Source organism: Elephas maximus, chromosome 6 (genome assembly GCF_024166365.1).
Source record: "Elephas maximus indicus isolate mEleMax1 chromosome 6, mEleMax1 primary haplotype, whole genome shotgun sequence".
NCBI lineage: Eukaryota > Metazoa > Chordata > Mammalia > Proboscidea > Elephantidae > Elephas > Elephas maximus.
Window position 1 is genome coordinate 135,589,731 of NC_064824.1, and position 18,132 is coordinate 135,607,862.

The 18,132-nt window shown below is 54.0% G+C and overlaps 1 protein-coding gene across 5 annotated transcripts in view; it reads left to right on the plus strand.

Annotated features, from left to right (window-relative positions):
- DGKD (diacylglycerol kinase delta) overlaps nucleotides 1-17,561 on the plus strand; it is a 130,457-nt gene extending 112,896 nt beyond the window's left edge. For 3 of the 5 annotated variants that reach the window (XM_049888475.1, XM_049888479.1, XM_049888478.1), the window contains 9 exons: nucleotides 42-149; nucleotides 1,158-1,271; nucleotides 2,448-2,582; nucleotides 3,498-3,649; nucleotides 5,184-5,295; nucleotides 5,369-5,461; nucleotides 6,229-6,348; nucleotides 12,926-13,043; nucleotides 13,955-15,400. In XM_049888475.1, the coding sequence (XP_049744432.1) occupies nucleotides 42-149; nucleotides 1,158-1,271; nucleotides 2,448-2,582; nucleotides 3,498-3,649; nucleotides 5,184-5,295; nucleotides 5,369-5,461; nucleotides 6,229-6,348; nucleotides 12,926-13,043; nucleotides 13,955-14,427 (1,425 nt within the window). In that variant the 3' untranslated portion in view covers nucleotides 14,428-15,400. The other 2 variants (XM_049888476.1, XM_049888477.1) reach the window with 2 other exon arrangements.
- The last annotated feature ends 571 nt before the right edge of the window (nucleotides 17,562-18,132 follow it).

Here is an 18,132-nt window from a genome sequence, read left to right on the forward strand (position 1 = left end):
TGAGGTGATTTATCTCTCCTCCCCCTACATTCCTCCCTCAGTGTGACGGGCGGCCAATCCCACTCCCTAGTCTTCAGGGAATTGCCGTCCTCAACATTCCCAGCTATGCCGGAGGGACCAACTTCTGGGGTGGCACCAAGGAAGATGACGTACGTACAGGGGTAAATGGGTGGGCTGGGCGCAGGTGCGGGGATGGGGAGTAACTAGAGGAGCAAGGTGCTCCCTTCCTGGGGCTGTAGCCCCCTGGCCCCAACCACTGGAGAGCATCCTGGCTCTCGGCATGGCCTGCTGACCCACGTGCGGCTCTCAGCGTGGCCTGTGGCTCTCGGCACAGTTGGCCAGGCCCACGTGCTGCCCAGATACTTCTGCATGCAGGCAGTCGTGGTGCAGTGGAGGACAGGATGGGCATAAGGAACCCTCTCCTCAAAGGGCCCCTTGTCTAAAAGATGGGGGGCCAAGAACGGATGTAATCAGTGAGGTTTGAGCTTCAGGCCCTGTGAGAGCAGGCCCCGCCCAGACCAAGGACCCAGGAAGCCTTCTGAAGGAGGGGTGTCCATGCTGGCACCTGACACTGAGTAGGACAGGGGTGAGGGAACAGGCAGAGGGAAGAGCATAGGCGAGGGCCTAGAGGTGAGTTAGGGTGGGGTGCGTGGAGGAGGGAAGCTCCCCTGACGGCAGGAGTGGAGTCATCAAGGGGCCCGGATCACGTAGGGCTTTGCCAGCTGGGCTAGACGTTTGGGATGCGCGCTGGGAAGTGTGTCCGTAGCAGCTGAGAGCACTGACCACACTCGGGGTGTGTGCCTGCCGCTGCTCCAGGCCCCCCACATCCATCCCCCCTCACAGCCCCTCGGGGGACGGACCCATATGGCCCCATTTCACAGACGAAGAAACCCTGGAAGAGAGAAATCAACTTGTCTAAGGTCACATGGCTAGTAAGTGGCAGAGCAGGGCTGACCCAGGCAGCTGGTGTGTCAGTGTGAGCCACTTCAGTGGGCTGTTTGCCCTGTGGCTCTGCGTAAGTCAGTAGGCACTGCCGTCTGGTAGCGGGCCTGTCTCTTCTAAAGACAAAAGCTGGGAGCCAGGCTGGAAGGGAGGGAGCGGGGCACAGTGCCCTGGGCTGTGCTGGGCAGTGGTCAGCCCTGGTGCCTGCCTTGTAGACCTTCGCCGCCCCGTCGTTCGATGACAAGATCCTGGAGGTGGTGGCCGTGTTTGGCAGTATGCAGATGGCAGTGTCACGGGTGATTAAGCTGCAGCATCACCGAATCGCCCAGGTAACGGCATGGTGTTGGGAGTCGGCAGGGGCCTTGCCAGGGCAGACACGCTGCAGCCTCCCATGCGATTGGGGAACAGCTTTGGCTTTGCTGACGTGCTTCCTGCATCTGTTCTGTCTCCTTAAACGCGATGCCGTCCCCACAGCCCTTCCCTCACGTGCCAAGGGTGACGTAGTGAACAGACCCCCTCTGACAGTTAGAATCCCTTTCCACATTGGTACAAACTTCTCTCCCCGTGGTGCCCTCCCTGTCCTGACTCTCCATGTGGATCTCAGCCCTGTCCCACCCCAGCCTCTGTGTGGGTCCCGGCCCTGTCCCGTCCTGATGCCCCGTGTGGATCCCGGCCCTGTCCTGCCCCAACACCCCCCATGTGGATCCCGGCCCTGTCCTGCCCTGACCCCCTATGTGGATTCCGGCCCTGCCCCATCCTGACCCCCTGTGTCGACCCCAGCTCTGTCCCGCCCCGACCCCCCATGTGGATCCCGGCCCTGTCCCGCCCCGACCCGCCGTGTGGATCGCGGCTTTGTGCTTCCCTGACTCCCCATGTGGATCGCGGCTCTGTCCTGCCCTGACCCACTGTGCGGATCCCGGCCCTGTCCCGTCCTGACCCCTTGTGTGGATCATGGCTCTTCTCTGACCCTTTCTCTCTTGTGTACAGAGCTTCACTGACCTGCCCCAGGCTCGGACACACCTGTCTGTCTATAGTTTGTCTGTCCCCAGATGCAGGCCGCATGACTCTCACAGTCTTAGCTCGTTGGTAGTGTGTCTGGCTGGGCAGAGGAGTGGTGGCAGCATGCTCCATGGGTGGGACGGTCTCTGCTCTGGATGTACTGTGGCAGCAGGGCCTAGTAGTCACAGTTCCCAGGCCTGGTCTACGTCACTCAGATCTAAAGACCAGGTTTGCTGCCAGGGACCTGATGTGTGCTTTCCAGTGCTGGGGGAACATGGGGCACAGGGCTAGAACCGGCTGCTCGGGGCCGTGCAGTTGGGCATCTGCAGTAACGCCCTGAGTGCACAGCATGCCGTCCCGCGGGGTCCTGGTGTGCACAGGGGCATTGTGGGTCCTCAGGAAGAGGCAGGAGTGCGGGGCTAGGAGGCCGGACCGTGAGCGCTGAGCAAGCGTGTCTGCGTACTTTCTGGCGTGTTGCCTGGGTAACAGGCTGGGTGCTTCCACAGTGCCGCACCGTGAAGATCTCCGTGCTGGGCGACGAGGGTGTCCCTGTGCAGGTGGACGGGGAGGCCTGGATCCAGCCCCCGGGCTACATCCGCATCGTCCACAAGAACCGGGCGCAGACACTCACCCGGGACAGGGTAAGGGGCTGAGCACCTGCCGGCCAGGGCTTCTGCCCTCCTGGCGCCACTTCTGCCTCTGCTGTGCAGTTTCCACAGAAAACGTACAGTCCTTGTATTAAAAAGGGTGCATTCGGGTGTAGGATAGTAGATGACTTGTTGGTTACCTTACCTGGAACAGGGTTCCATGGGGGTTATTTCTCATAACCCCGCAGAGCGCTTTTTGGAATGGAACTGCCCTGCGGTGACTCTGCTGGGTGGAAAAGCAGCTGTTAACCGCTGCTCAGAGCAGCCGTTCAGCAGTCGGGGCCACTGTGCTAAACATGGGGAAGGAGGCGTCATCTGCAGTGGGTGCTGTGCTGGGCGTTTAAGCTCATGTGATGCTCAGCAGCCCTGCGCTGTAGGGATTACAGGCTCCACATTTTAAGGCAGGACTCCAAGGATCAGTGGGGCTGAGCCAGCTACTCCAGGCCACACTCGAGTGAGGGACGAGTGGGATCCAGCCCAGGCTGCCTGGCGCTAGGCCTTCCCATTGCTGCTGGTTTCCCGAGGGGGGTGCACGCACCTTCCTTCAGCTGGGGGGGATTCAGACACCTGGTCGGCCTGGGCGTGTCCCCTGATGTCACAAAGCAGGGCCTGGTCCTGCCACCATTGCCGGATCTCATCAGGGAAAAGTGAGGCTCTTATTACAATGTGTTCTTTTTAAAAGAAGAGCTAGAATTAACTTTAACGTTTTGTTCTAGAATTTTCTTTCGTACACAGATATTAAGACCATCCCCCCCTGCCAAGATACACACTGTAAAAAAAAAAAAAGAGAGGTACCTCCCCTTTCTAGCTGTCGCTAGTGCTCTGGTCTGTTTGCTGGAGTTAGGTGTGTGCCTTTCGTCTCCGGAGACAGGTGGATGGGAGTGTAACCCTGAGCTCTGCCCATCCCAGGCCTTTGAGAGCACCCTGAAGTCCTGGGAGGACAAGCAGAAGTGTGAGCTGCCGCGGCCCCCCTCTTTCTCGCTGCACCCTGAGGTCCTGTCTGAGGAGGAGTCCACCCAGATGAGCCAGTTTGGTCAGGCGGCCGGAGCCCTGATCCACAGGTGGGCCTGCACCCCGCCCAGGGGCCCAGGCTGGAGGGCAGCTCGCCTGATGTGTCATGAGGGCTGCTTCCGGCATCCTTCCTGCTGGGACTTTGTTCTGCTCTCATGAACCACCGTTGTCCAGACATTGTCAGAGTCCCACAGGTGGAGGAGAAAGCCCCCGGGCATTTAGAAACCTGTCCTAATTCCCAGGAGGAGCGTCCCACTCGGAGCTTCATTTTCTCTCTACCCCAGAGAGCAGGCTTGCATTCCACTACCCCAGAGAGCAGGCTTGGAGTCCGCTACCCCAGAGGGCAGGCTTGGAGTCCGCTACCCCAGAGGGCAGGCTTGGAGTCCGCTACCCCAGAGGGCAGGCTTGGAGTCCGCTACCCCAGAGGGCAGGCTTGGAGTCCGCTACCCCAGAGGGCAGGCTTGGAGTCCGCTACCCCAGAGGGCAGGCTTGGAGTCCGCTACCCCAGAGGGCAGGCTTGGAGTCCGCTACCCCAGAGGGCAGGCTTGGAGTCCGCTACCCCAGAGGGCAGGCTTGGAGTCCGCTACCCCAGAGGGCAGGCTTGGAGTCCGCTACCCCAGAGGGCAGGCTTGGAGTCCACTCATGTGTTTATTTAAAGAAGCAGCTGCCTTAGAGTGGGTTCCGACTCGTGGCAGCCCCGTGTGTGTCAGAGCTAAACTGTGTTCCGTAGGGTTTGCATTGGCTAGTTTTTTGGAAGTAGATCACCAGGTCTTTCTTTTGAGGTGCCTACGGGTGGACTTGAACCTCCAACCTTTTGGTTAGCAGCCAAATTCTATAATAATAAAGAAAGCCAGTGACTGCAGTTATCAAATAGTTCAGATACACCGATGACTTTTTTCCTGTTAGCAGTACTTCACATTTGTAAAAACCAAAAAAACAAACCTGTTGCTATCGAGTTGATTCTGACTCATAGTGACCCTGTAGGACAGAGTAGAACTGCCCCATAGGGTTTCCAGGGCTGTAATCTTTGTGGGAGCAGATTGCCAGGTCTTGTCTCCTGCAGAGCGGCTGGTGGGTTTGAACCACTGACCTTTCGGTTAGCAGCTGAGCTCCTAACCACTGTGCCAAGTGGTTTACATTAAGGTTTATAGATCCTTGTTCAACCAGGATTGCTCGGTCACAGGAGGGCCCTCCTCCCCAGCTGGGAGCGGGGCAGGGGCAGGTGCTCCAGGAGGGTCAGGCTTGTCCAGGGCCCTCGTCAGTGCATTGGGAGACCTTTGGCCCCTTTGGTGCACGTACTGCAGGGTCTCTGCAGTTACCTGGGGCGGAGCTTTTGACCACTTGCCACTCCACAGACTGTTTCATTTTGCCTATCTCATTTGTAGTCTGGTAGACTTTCTGGAAAACATTGGTTTTACTGTTGGGCTTCCTGTTGAAGATCTTCTCTCTTGGCCGCAAGTCAGGAAGTGATCCAAAGGCCCTCCTGCATGGGCACCTGGCTGCAGTCTCCGCCCAGCTTTCTGGGCGGTTCTGGGCCCATGAGGTCATGTTGTCTGATGAGCGCCTGTCTCCCTTTCTCCCCAGCATCCGGGAGATCGCACAGTCCTACCAGGACATGGAGCAGGAGCTTGCTCACGCTGTCAACGCCAGCTCCAAGGCCATGGACCGCGTCTACGGCAAACCCGGCACTGCAGAGGTAGCTGGTCTCCAGCCCTGCTCTTTGGTGTTTGCACCCCGGGCTGCTCCACATGTGTGTTTTGTCCTCGTAGGGGGTGAACTGCAGCTTCGTCCTTGAGATGGTGAACAACATCAAAGCCCTCCGCAGCGAGACGGAGCTGCTGCTGGCTGGGAAGGTGGCCCTGGTGAGACGGCCGCTGCGGGCTCTGCTGGGGTCACGTGTGGTTCCAGTCCTTGCTCTGGGGTTCTAGAGTGCCATCTGGGAGGGGCCTCAGAGGCCATCTGGTCTGACTGCGTGGTGGAGCGTGAGCCCTCCTGGCTGCATGTCACCCACACTGTCTCGTATGTGCTGGAAGCCTTTGCTGGCAGGCACTTCCTCGTCACAGTAGACAGAAGACTAGCAGTCTCCAGGTGGCCATAGGCCAACCTCGTTCTCAGTCACACAGCGTCCAGCTGCTCTTCACCTACCTCCAAGACTTAGTGATGAGTCAGCCTCAGTGAGGCCTGGGATGGCAGAGTCAGAGCAGGGAGAGGCCTGGGCAAGAGAACCACCTGCTTTAGAAAACGAGGCTGGGGGCTTGAGGAGGTGAAGCAGTGTACTCAAGGTCATGGCCTGGAGACCCCCCCCAAACCCAGTCTCCATAGTCTCTTCACTCCTCGTTCCAAAATATCCCGCTGCCTCCTGAGGTGTGCCTCACGGCGTTTCCTGCACACTGGGTGGGAGTGAACCTCTCCCTGCCCCCTTAGGACATCGGGGTGCCTGAGGTAAATGAAGCCCTGCTGGATGTGAGTTCCAGCAGACAGGGTGCTCTTCACTGTTTACAGAGGGGAGGTCTGAGGTAGGCCCTGTATGCACTGTTCTGTCTCAGTTTCCCTGAAAGCTCTGCCCCTGGGGAGACCTCACTCACACCCAGTAAACAGTGGCGTCTCTCTTGCCTCCACTCTCGAGCAGCAGTTGGATCCCCCCCAGAAGGAGCGGCTGGCGGCGGCTCTCGCGGAGATGGACCTACAGCTCAGGAAGCTGGCGGACACCCCTTGGCTCTGCCAGCCCCCGGAGCCCGGGGATGAAGAGGTAGGTGGACACAGAGCTGCCGCTCAGGCACCCCTGGACACGGCACTCTGACCTTCTGTGCCTCCATGCAAGCCTCTCAGTGAAGACAGGAAGGGTTGGTGGTTTTGTCTGTTCCGGGGTTGTAGCAGCTGCCACGGTGGGAGGCTTGCAGCCCAGTTCCTGCCTGGTTGTGGGGTGACCCACCGGCCCGGGCTCAGCGCTGAAAGTGCCATGTCCTGGGAAACCCATCAGTCCTGGGGAAACGAGGTGACTGTGGTGCTGCTGAGTTTGCCGTGTGGCTGGTGGAGTCGGGGCCCACTGGGACCCAGAGGGAGGTCTGCTCCCCAGCCATTCTCCTCCTGCCCAGTACCACCCTTGGCAACACTTAGACTCTCCTGGAAGAGGGTACGACTTTCCCCTTTCCGGCCGCACTGAGCACAAAGCCTCTATTCCACTTCTAGTTACGACCAACCCTGCTCCCTGCTTCAGCTGCAGTCAAGTCGAGAATTAATACCAGATACTTAGATAGAACTCAGACCATTTAGAAACGTACAAGAAAGAACTATGTCAAAGGGTAAATCCAGCATGTAATTACAGGCTGCTTAAAAAATGGACATTCTTCCTCAGTTTTTAAGGTATCACTAGTGCTCTGCATTGAAGTCAATTAAATTTATAGCCTTAAATGTTTTAATTATTATAACAGAAGGAAATAAGTGTTCAACTCAAGAAGTCAGACAAAGCTCAGAAGAAGGCAGCCCAGAAAGGTGTGAAGAGGAGGCTGGGCACAGGTGGAAGTAGGGAGCCGTTACCCACCATCCTGCTCGCCGAGGGGTTTGAGGACGAGAGCACATATGCTAAGAAACTGGCTAAAGGAAAAAAACTGGTTGAAATGCAGTGAAGCCAGGGCTGAGGTTGGTTCACTGGAAAAGCAGCGCCCTGAAAGGATTGCCCGATGGCGGAGCCCGCGGTTGCCTGGTCTGCTGGCGAGAGCATAGGTCACAGCGCCAGGGCTCATGGAGTAGGAGGGACCATAGGCCAGCAGGCCACAGAGGCCCCGAGTGTCACACGAATCGTGGCTGCAACATTTTCACCTAAAAATGTTTTCAAAGCGAATTATTACCAAGTGCTGTGCGGCCACCAGACAGCCGTACTCACTCTCTCATACATACACACTGACATACAACCACACACTCACATGCACACACACTCGTTCTCACACCCACATACACACACCTACACACACACCCCCACGCCCACACATCCACACAAACGCTCTCACCCACACACACGTGCACACCGACACACTTGCTCTCTCACACGCCCACACACCCCCACACCCCCACACTCTCACACACTTTCACACACTTCCACACACCCATTTTCTCTCCCACACACACACCCTCACACATCCACCCACACACTCCGTCACTCACACTCTGTCACATACTTTCATACACATACCCACACTCACACTCTTTCGCACACTCTCATACACTCTAGCTTACACACACAGTCTCACACACATTCTTTCTCACACGTAAACACACACGCACACGCGTGCACACACACACAGTTATGTGAAGCTCTGTGGGCAGTATGACTCCTCCAGGCCTCCCCGGCAGTAACTAACTGGTAGCCGTGGTACAGGTGGGGCCTTAGGGCAGATTTACCTGCAGCCCTCTGGAGCCAGCTCTTTCAGCGGGGCCCCCCGGCCTCTGGGGCTCTCAGCCCACCCATGCAAGGGACGGGGAGGGGGTGAAGTACAAAGGGCAAAAAGGGCCTTGTCGGGCTGGGAGTGGGTTTCTGCTAGCATCCAAACATGGACATCTAAGCTGGCTCTGTGAAAGTAAAATAAAATAAATTAAACTACCCTCTGACAAATATAATGAAGGAAAAAAATGAACAAAATGCAGTGATAAAGGGAATACAACAAAATAAAAGAAAAATCGTACTGTTACTATGTGCACACAAATGCTGATGGATTTCAGAAACTGTTGATTTTTCAGAAAAAATTTTAATTACAGAACTTGAATCTTGAAGACTTTTTTAAAAGAATAAGTAGCCACAGAAGAACTTGCAAAAATGATCTAAGAAACTGCCTCTGAAGGGAAAATTTCAGGGAATAAATAATTTCCACATATAAGAAATGGTATCCAAGCTAGAAAAAGATGGGCACCTTATCACTTCATTTCTTAAAGCTAGCACATCTGATACCAAAATTCACTACTAGAGCATAAAAGAACGTTACCGGTACTTGGGAATATAAACATACGGATCTTAAATAAATGCTCAAATTGAATTCACTAGGATCTTTGACAAAATATTTTGCCTTGCTGAAGTAACCTTTATGCCAGGAGGGAAAGGATGGTAGCCACACCATTTCTGTAATTAAAATGAGAAAAAAACTTTTATCAGTAGATAGATAAAAACCATTTTTTAAAAATTCACTACCCTTCAGAGTAATCACATAGTTGATGAGGGAAATTCAGTACAAAAGAATTCCAGCTAGAAAATGCAGAAGGACTAAAAGAGCGTTTTGGAACTCCTAATGAAACAGTTGGAGTCCCTGGGTGGTGCAAACCCTTAATGCAATTGGCTGCTAACTGAATGGTTGGAGGCTTGAGTCCACCCAGAGGCACCATGGAAGAAAGGCCTGGGAGTCTGCTTTGGAAAACCTAGCCACTGAAAACTCTGTGAAGTACAGTTCTCCTCTGACACACATGGAAGCTCCCACGAGTTGGAATCGACTTTACAGCAACTGGTTTGGTTTTTTAATGAAACGGATTTAGGCGGGGGTCATCTGTGGATGGGAGCACCATCAGATTACGGGGTGATAGGTGCTTGACCGAAGAAGAATTGATGCCACTAAATTATGGTGTTGGCAAGAATATTGAATACACTGTGGACTGCCGAGAGAATGAACAAAACTGTCTTGGAAATACGACCAGAATGCTCCTTAGAAGCAAGGATGGCGAGACTGCGTCTTACATACTTTGGACATGTTGTCAGGAGGGATCAGTCCCTAGAGAAGGACATCACGCTTGGCAAAGTACAGGGCAGCGGAAAAGAGGGAGACCCTCAACGAAGGAGACTGACACAGTAGCTGCAACAATGAGCTCGAGCATAACAACGATTGTGAAGACAGTGCGGGACCGGGCAGTGTTTCCATCTGTTGTGCACAGGGTTGTTACGAGTTGGAACCGACTCGACGGCACCTAACAGCAACAACAACAACAACAGGTGCTTGTCATGGGAGGATGGGGCTGAATGCACAGATTGGTTTTAATGTCACTAAAAGTGGCCACCAGGCATGGCCTGTCTGCTGATGGGAAGCAGTGGGAAGAACACAGCCACGCCTGTGATGGGTTCACACCTGACATTTTGAACCTGGATCTGCTTGAGCCTCTAGATCTGCTCACCTAGAGGATGAGTTCACAGGATACACGGGAGCGAGGACCAAGTTAAACTCCTTGCAGGGATGCAGTCACTGGAGCCAGGATACGAGGCATTCTACAGGACAGACAACCTGGTGTCTCTACAAATGACAAGCGAAAGGGAAGGAGAGACTTGGAGCCAGTAGCTAAGTGGTGCATGTGGACCTTGTCTGGATTCCGTTCAAACACACCTACTATGAAAAGACACCTGGAGCCAGCTGGGAAGCGTGGGCGTTAGATATGAATGCCTTTTTGTTAGTTTTGTTTAATGTGATCGTGGTGCTGTGGCTTTCAAAGAGAATTTTGTCCTTAGAGTTGCATATGGGAAATTTTGGATGGAGTAATTTCGATGTCTGAGATTTGTTTCTAAAAGGGGGTGAGGTCCCATTAAAGCACACTGAAACCTTTTGCCGTTGAGTCGATTCTGACTCATAGCGACCTATAGGACAGAGTAGGACTGTCCCATAGGGTTTCCAAGGAGCAGCTGGTGGATTCAAACTGCCATCCTTTTGGTTAGCAGCCAAGATCTTAACCACTATGCCATCGTGGCTCCAGGGTACCACTGAGATGGCTGTTATCAGAGAAATGGAAAATAACAAGTGTTGGTGAGGGCGTGAAGTTGTAGCCCTCATCCATTGCTGGTGGGACCGTAAGACAGTACAATTGCTGTGGAAAACAGTGTGGTGGTTCTTCAGAAAGTTAAACCACATAGGCCAGCAATTCCACTCCTGGGTACCTACCTACCCAAAAGAATCGAAAGCAAGGACTCAAACGGATACTTGTGCATCATGCTCACTGCAGCATTATTCATAGCAGCCAAAAGCTAAAAAACACCCAGGTGTCCATTAGGAGATGAACGGATAAATAGAATATGGTGTATACATGCCCAAACCCAACCCAACCCATTGCTGTCCAGTTGATGCCAACCCAGGATGACCCCGTAAGACAGAGTAGATTCCCCATGGGATTTCCAAGGCTGTGATCTTCACTGAAGCAGACTGCAACATCTTTCTCCCGAGGAGTGGCTGGTGGGTTTGAACTGCTGACCTTTCAGTCAGCAACTGAGCACTTAAGCACTGCGCCACCAGGGCTCCTTTACATCCATACAATGGGATATTATTCACCTAAAGAGAAATGAAGTTGTGATACATGCTACAACATGGATGACACTTGAAAACAGTATTCTGAGCGAAAAGTGTATAATCCCGCTTATATGAAATACCTACAACAGGCAGATGTATAGAGACGAAAATTTATGAGCGGTTAATTTATGAGGGGCAGGAGGGACGGGGAGACTGGAAGGTGCTTTTTAAGGGGCACTGAGTTTCTGTTAAAGGTGATGAAAACCTAGGAAACGGTGGTAACAGTGCAGAATACGAGGAAGGTAGCTAATGTCGTTGAGTTGTACACGTAAAGCTGGCTGAAGTGGCAAACGTCTTGTTATATATATTTTACCACAAAAAAAAGTGGGGGTGAGGGGGCAGTAGAGGATATAAGATTGAGAAAGTGTTGATAACCAGCCTCACTATCCTAGTCTCCCTTCCTTTATGAGGGGATAAAAATTTCCATATTAAAAGTTAGAAATAAATGAATTTAATAATCATTCATGAAATAAAAATAAGAGAAATTATTAAAATGAGGAATAAGAACCCAAAAACCAAACCCAATGCCATCGAGTCAATTCTGACTCATAGGGACCCTATAGGACAGAGTAGAACTGCCCCATGGGGTTTCCCAGGAGCAGCTGGTGGATCCGAACTGCCAGCCTTTTGGTTAGCAGCCAAACTCTTAACCACTACGCCACCAAGGTCCCAAAGTCAGGAACAGAGTTCGAATTACCTGAGAGAACATCTACCCTGTCCTCCTGCCAGGACCGCTGAGCTTCCAGGTGGGGCCTCAAGCTCAGGAGGCCACCACGTAGGGAGGGTGGCTCTTTGGAAAATAAAAGACTGTAGTTGAAGTAGTTGCTTAGGAACTAAAGGTATTTAAATAATTATTAGAATTGTCAATAGATTTTACCAAATAAATATAAGAAACCTGTAAAAACAAGTACCTCTTGAATGCTGACCGTCATTAATTAGAAAATATTGTAAAAGTTCTCTTTCGTAGTAGAAACCTTAGAAAATAAAATGTCTTAAATAAGAAACATGAAAAAAACTAAGGGCCCTCAAGGAAGATACAGGTGGCAAGAGAGAGGTCTTTCCCGATGGGAAGGCACCCATTGTTTCCAAACTGTAGGTTTGGTGCAATCCCAATAAAAATGTCTATGGAATTTTTCTCTGCATGACAAGACACCCGTGTCAGGTAAGAAAGCCTGTCCCAAAACCGCAGAGTCTAAGGTGGGTCAGTGTGAGGTCAGAGGTGGAGCCCTGGGTCAGAATCCAGGCCAACCCGGGGCCGCCTGAAGAAGATAGAAATTATACTTTAGTTGTGAACACAACTGGGTGGTCCGTGTAGAAATGCAGGCGGCTGTGTTTGTGTGGCATGGAAATTCCCTGACAGTGCTGTGTTGGAGAGGACGCGAGGAGGTGACATTGTACAAACTAGACTTCCCCGCTGGCCTGTGAATCTTTCATTATATCCTAACAGGCTAGGGGGGAGCTGCCTTCAGAAAGACCCTCATGGGGTCAGGAATCGTGGCCTGGGGCTCCAGAAGACTGGCAAATAGCTTATTTTATAATCTTCATGTATTGGAGTCTCATACTCAAAGCAAACCCAGCCAGACTGTTGCCATCGAGTCGATACTGACTCATAGCGACCCTGTAGGACAGAGTAGAACTGCCCCATAGGGTTTCCCAGGCTATAATCTTCATGGGAACAGATGGCCCCATCTTTCTCCCTCGGAGTGGCTGGTGGATTCAAACCACCGATTTGGTGTTCGATGCTAACATTTAAATCATATTTACAAAGTGTTTTAATCCCATAAGAAATGCACATTTTGAAAAATAAAAAACTATCTATATACATAAGTGGACACTGTATGATCACAGCTACTTTTAAAAAGCATTAAAAATCAGGAATAAATATGAGAATGAAAACCTCGGTGGGAAAGCTTTTATAGGGAAAGCCCCTCCTCTGCCGCCCCCACCCCGGGGCCCGAGGCCGAGCGTCCGCGGAGGGTTGGGGAGAGGATGCCTTCTCAGTGTTTCTCGCTTTCCCCACAGAGTGTGATGCTGGATCTCTCCAAACGCAGCCGCAGCGGTAAATTCCGCCTCGTGACCAAGTTCAAAAAGGAGAAAAACAACAAGAACAAAGCGGCGCGCAGTAGCCTGGGAGCCCCGGGTACCTGCCCCGTCCTGCCAGCTGCCCTGGCCCATCGGCCCCATGTCTGCTTTCCTCCGAGGCCTTGCCGGCTCTGCTCCTTCGTCCCCTGCCCTGCGCCCTCTAGTCACCCGGCCTGCACCAGTAGTCTGTCTGTAGCCCCGAACCACACCCTTCCTGACCCCTCTCCACGGCCCTGCCCTGCCCTGGCCTTGCTCTCCAGGAGGGCTCCAGGGTGAGGGCCCCTGAGACCTTCCACTCCAGACCGAGGGTGCGATGTGTGTGAGGGGGGGCAGAGGTGACAGTGACATTCTTGGAGACAAACACTCGGACTCAGGCCACCAGCCAGGACCTGTTCCTGGGCCTGCTGCTGGGCTGCTGACTGGTGTCTAATCAATGCATTAATCAGGTTCCCGAGCCCGGAGGCCCGGGCCACCAGTGATCCAGGGCGGTGAAATCAGTCGGAAAGAGCACTTTGTGTCAATAAATTGGTGCTTCAATCTCCCTCTGAGAGTCAGCCCTGAGTGTCAAGCTGTCCCCAGCCCGGATTTGGGCGGCGTTGGCTGCCACCAAGGGCAGGCCCTTTCTGATTTTCTTAGCATGTGTGACAAGAAATTGGGTTTCTGCTCGTGATTGTGGCTGTGACAACAACAGGAAATCTCAAGCCTGCATGTCTCCTTCCTGCCCTGGCCCCAGAGTGAGGTCCTGAGGACCTTGTATTTGGGGTGTTTGCCCCTCCTGGGCATGTTGGAAAATGTCCCCATAAAAGTTGGTGACTGGCCTGGCAGGAAGGACCCCGCTTCTGCTGCTCCCTGCACCCCAGAGCTGCCGCCCCTGCCCTCTTCCCCCTGCCCTCGCTGGGTCTGGCCGGGTGGCGGGCTCTGCTGGGGGTGGCTGGCACTCACTGCGCTCCTGCTTTCCATCTCTGACAGTGCACCTCTGGGGGACAGAGGAGGTGGCTGCCTGGCTGGAGCACCTCAGTCTCTGTGAGTATAAGGACATCTTCACGCGGCATGACATCCGGGGCTCTGAGCTCCTGCACCTGGAGCGGAGGGACCTCAAGGTACTTGCCAGTCATCTCCTGAGGGCCTCCTGGGCCTTTACATGGCCCCTGTCCCTCTGTCCCTCCCCCACCTGCTGTGTCCCACGGTCCTGGTTCTTGTCACCTTCCTCAGGCTGCGGGGTGCATGTCACCCCGCCTGTCCCAGCCAGAGAAAGCCAGGAGTACACACAACACCACACCAAACGCATGGCTGTCAAGTCCGCTCTGACTCATAGCCATCCTACAGGACAGAGCAGACCTGGCCCGCAGGGTTTCCTAGGCTGTCAGTCTGTACGGAAGCAGATCACCACCTCTTTCTCCTGTGGAGCCGATGACCTTTTGGTTAGCAGCCGAGTGATTTAACCATTGTATCATCAGAGCTCCTAGAAGTGCACATACTGGGGGGAAAATACCGATTTCCTTAGCTTAATTGAAAGTCCTGATGGCGTAGTGGTTAAGAGCTATGGCTGCTAACTAAAAGGTTGCAGTTTGAGTCCACCAGGCGCTCCTTGGAAACCCTGTGGGCGAGCTCTGCTCTGTCTTACGGGGTCGCTATGAGTTGGAATCGACAGCGGGTATTTTAGCCTCATCAGTGGAGTATTTTACCATCAAAGGCCCTGTGTAGGAGAGCTGAAGAACTGTGGTGCCTAACCACCGTCCAGGGAGAGAGAAGCCCTCACACAGCGGCTGCCTCCATGTTCACTGTGCAGTGATTCCGGGTTCTGTAAAGTCCAGCAAACTCCCAGGCAGCCGTGTGCATCTGCCACCCAGTTATTTCTTGGCTCTGCATGAGTGATGCGAAAGCCTCAAGTATTGATTTTAGGGTAACGAATTTTAGTGACTTGGCAAATTCACAAATAAGGAATCCGCAAATGAGGATGGGCTATGTTTAGTCCACTAGCTAAGACAGGTAGGAGGTGGCTGCGGTTTCCACAGCACGTTGTTCACAGGGTGGCCTCCAGGCTCCATGCACACAGGAGTGGCCAAGGCCTCCGCCATCGTGAGCCTAGCTAGTTCTCGGCCGGAACAGCCCAGGATGCCCAGGGCCCGTCTGCCCGCCCGCATGTCTGAGTCTGGGTTTCAAGTCGTCGGCTTTGTCCCGAGGTGACAGGTCATCTGTGTCCTGGACAGCGGCTCTCTGTGCCACCTGCTGCCCACTTTCGGCCCTGTCTTTGTCCTGTGTGGTTTCTCCCCAACAAGTCTGTGACAGCACAGGAGAGACTGTTGGGCAGGGTGTGACAGGCCTGCCGTTTCCACCTTGCATCACCGTTTGGTGGTCCTCACCTCTGCTTTGTGCATGGGCCCTCCTCGCTCCCCACACCCACTGCTGTCCTCTCTCTGCAGGACCTGGGCGTGACCAAGGTGGGCCACATGAAGCGGATCCTGTGCGGGATCAAGGAGTTGAGCCGGGCGGCCGCCGAGGCCTAGCATCGGTGCTGGCGGCCTGCGTGCTGTGCGCCCGGGACTGACGCTGCCGCCCATGGTGCTACCACCCCTGGCTGCCGCCCGCCGCCCGCGAGGCCTGACACCAACGCAGCTACCTTCCAGCCAGCGCCTTCCACCCGAGCCGGTGGCCACGAGGGGCCCGCTGTGCCCCCTGCACGAAGGTTTTAACGAAGGCCTGCAGTTCCCGCTTTGCGGTGGCATGTGGCATGGAGCCATTCCCTGTGCTGTTAATTTAATTTGAGATGAAGAGAAAGAAAAAGCCCCTCCTGCTGAAGTCACGGGTGGCTGTGTTCTCGAGCTGGCAGCCCATCCTCAGGTCCCCAGTCCCCTCTGCACCACCTCATCCTCGAGCTCCTCTGGGGTACCCCGCTCCTGCTCCTCCCTGGTCCCCTGGTCACTGGAGGGGTGTGAGCTTGTCAGCCCTCCCCCCGCAGTGTTCCCTGTACAGCTTCCCGGCTCTGGGGGACTTTCTGTCTCCTTTCTGTGGGAGGACAACTAGGGTCCTCAGAGTGCGGCCACGGTGGGCAGTGTCTCTGGGGCCCTGCTTCTTGTCCACTGTGGGCTGGGGGCTGTCCTGAGAGTCACCCTGCAGGGGCTGTTGTATCGATGCCCAGTGCCCCCTTGGGGACTTGAATTCCAAGGCCTCCTGTCCCTGGCACTCCTCTGTCCCCAACCACAGAGGTGGTGTTGAGCTCTAGCCTCAGGTCAGGCCGGGGACAGCAAGGAAAGGCAGCGGCAGCCTGGGGGGCCCTTTTCGGGTCTGGGCTGGGCGAGGGGCAGGAGCTGAAGGCTGGGGAACAGGCCTTGGCCACAGGGCCTTGGGGTCACTGCTGTTGACTGTGCCCTTCTTGCCCCTTCCAAAGATGCTCATGCCCCCCTCCCAGGGGCTCGGGTTCCATCCTGGAAAGGGGTTTACCTCAACAAAACCATGGAGTAGGGCAAGCGGCACTGGCCAGGCCCTCTCCTCCACCCCCACCCGAGTCACCCATTTCACCGGCGAGGGGGCAGGGCGTGGTCCACGGGCCCTGCAGAGCCAGGGGTGGACTGGGGCCCCTGGAGGAGCTGACAAGTGGACAGTGTTTCTTTAAAGACTCCTGATGGACTCGCTTCTCGGTGCCCCTCGGCTGGGCCCTGCCTCTGTGATACAGGTGCTCCTGTGATGGTCCTCCTCAGGGGCTGGGCCAAGTCCCAGGGGAGAGTGGGCCCTGGGTGAGATGCCCCATCCCCCGCCCAGGGGTGGTGCCTCACGGGCACTCCAGGCCCTGCTATTAGGCCAGGTCCCCATACTGGGCCTCCTTCCTGGGTGTGGTGGGAGGTGTGGGGACTTGTGAGTGAAGGAATCTCAGCTCCGCAGGGGGCCTTGGTTGCCTCTTTGGAAGTAAGGTGGGGTGGAGGATGGTCGTTTTAGGTGGAGGGAGTTTGAGAAAGAATCGAAGTGTCCACTAGAAATCATTTGCTCTTCAAGCTAACAGAAGAGGTAATGGTACCGGCTTTGCGGGGTGCTCTGCTGGATCACAGGGTAGGGGTGCCCCCGGGATTCTGAGTCCTCAGAGCAGGCTCCGGGGCCAGCTGGGACTTAGGAGGGTGCACAGGGCCGAGAGCCATGGCAGACCTGGTGGTGAGGGGCAACGTTGGGGGCACCCCGAGTCCCTAACGTCCACTCCTTGGAAAGCCTTTGGTTTCGGTGGCAAGTATTAAAATTAGTTTGTTGTCAGTGATTAAAAACAACACTGTGTAAAAACTGTTTTTCTAATTCCAGTAAGTTAGAAGAAGGAATAAACATGGGTTTTGTGTGACCCTGCCTGCGGGGCCCTCTTCCCATGGATGTCCCTGCCGTGTTGCCAAAGGGCCGGGAGGAAGGGTCCCTGAGGGTCCCTGCGTCCTGGAGGAAAGGTTTTATGCCCTCGGGTGGGACCTCCCCCTTGTATTTATAATCTTAATTTATACAGTGATCCTCGTGGAAGAGATGCCTCTTGTATTGTTCTGTACATAGTCCATGTCTGATCGTTGTAAATAAGTCGTTCCTGTGAATAAAACAAGCCTGTTTTTGACCTTCCATTGTCAGATTCCTTTTCATCATTCCTTGTGCTCTGACATAAAACTGTGGCTGCCAAAATCTTTCCAAAACTGGATTCGGAAATGTTTTCAGCTGCTCTAAAAATAAGTTGAATTGTTGCTGGCTGAAAAGCCATTGTATTTTTTAGGGCATGGTTCTGAGCTGTTGGATTAATTCAGCAAGGAGGCAGGGTGCAGGGTGAAGCTTTGCTTCTTAGACTTAAAGGCTGCAGAGCCACCTGCGGCCCTAGCTCAGGTCTACTGAGGGTGAATCACTTTATCTCGTATTTCAGCTCTTAAAGCTTTCATATAAAACTGCACTCCTGGAGCTCTCTGACCTCTCACTGTAGTTTTAGTGTCCTATTTCATTCAAGGAGGCCACCTCTCTAAGATCATTGTCACTTTGCCATCCCCCAGTTTCCTGGAGCAAGGGACAGGCACAAAGATTACGGAAGAGAACATCAGACTGGCAGGACACAAAAGGGCTGCATGGGCTTTGGAAGTGCTGGTTGCTTCCCAGAGGCTCTTCCTCTCTTCTTGTTTCACAGCCCCGGTCTTGTCCTGGTG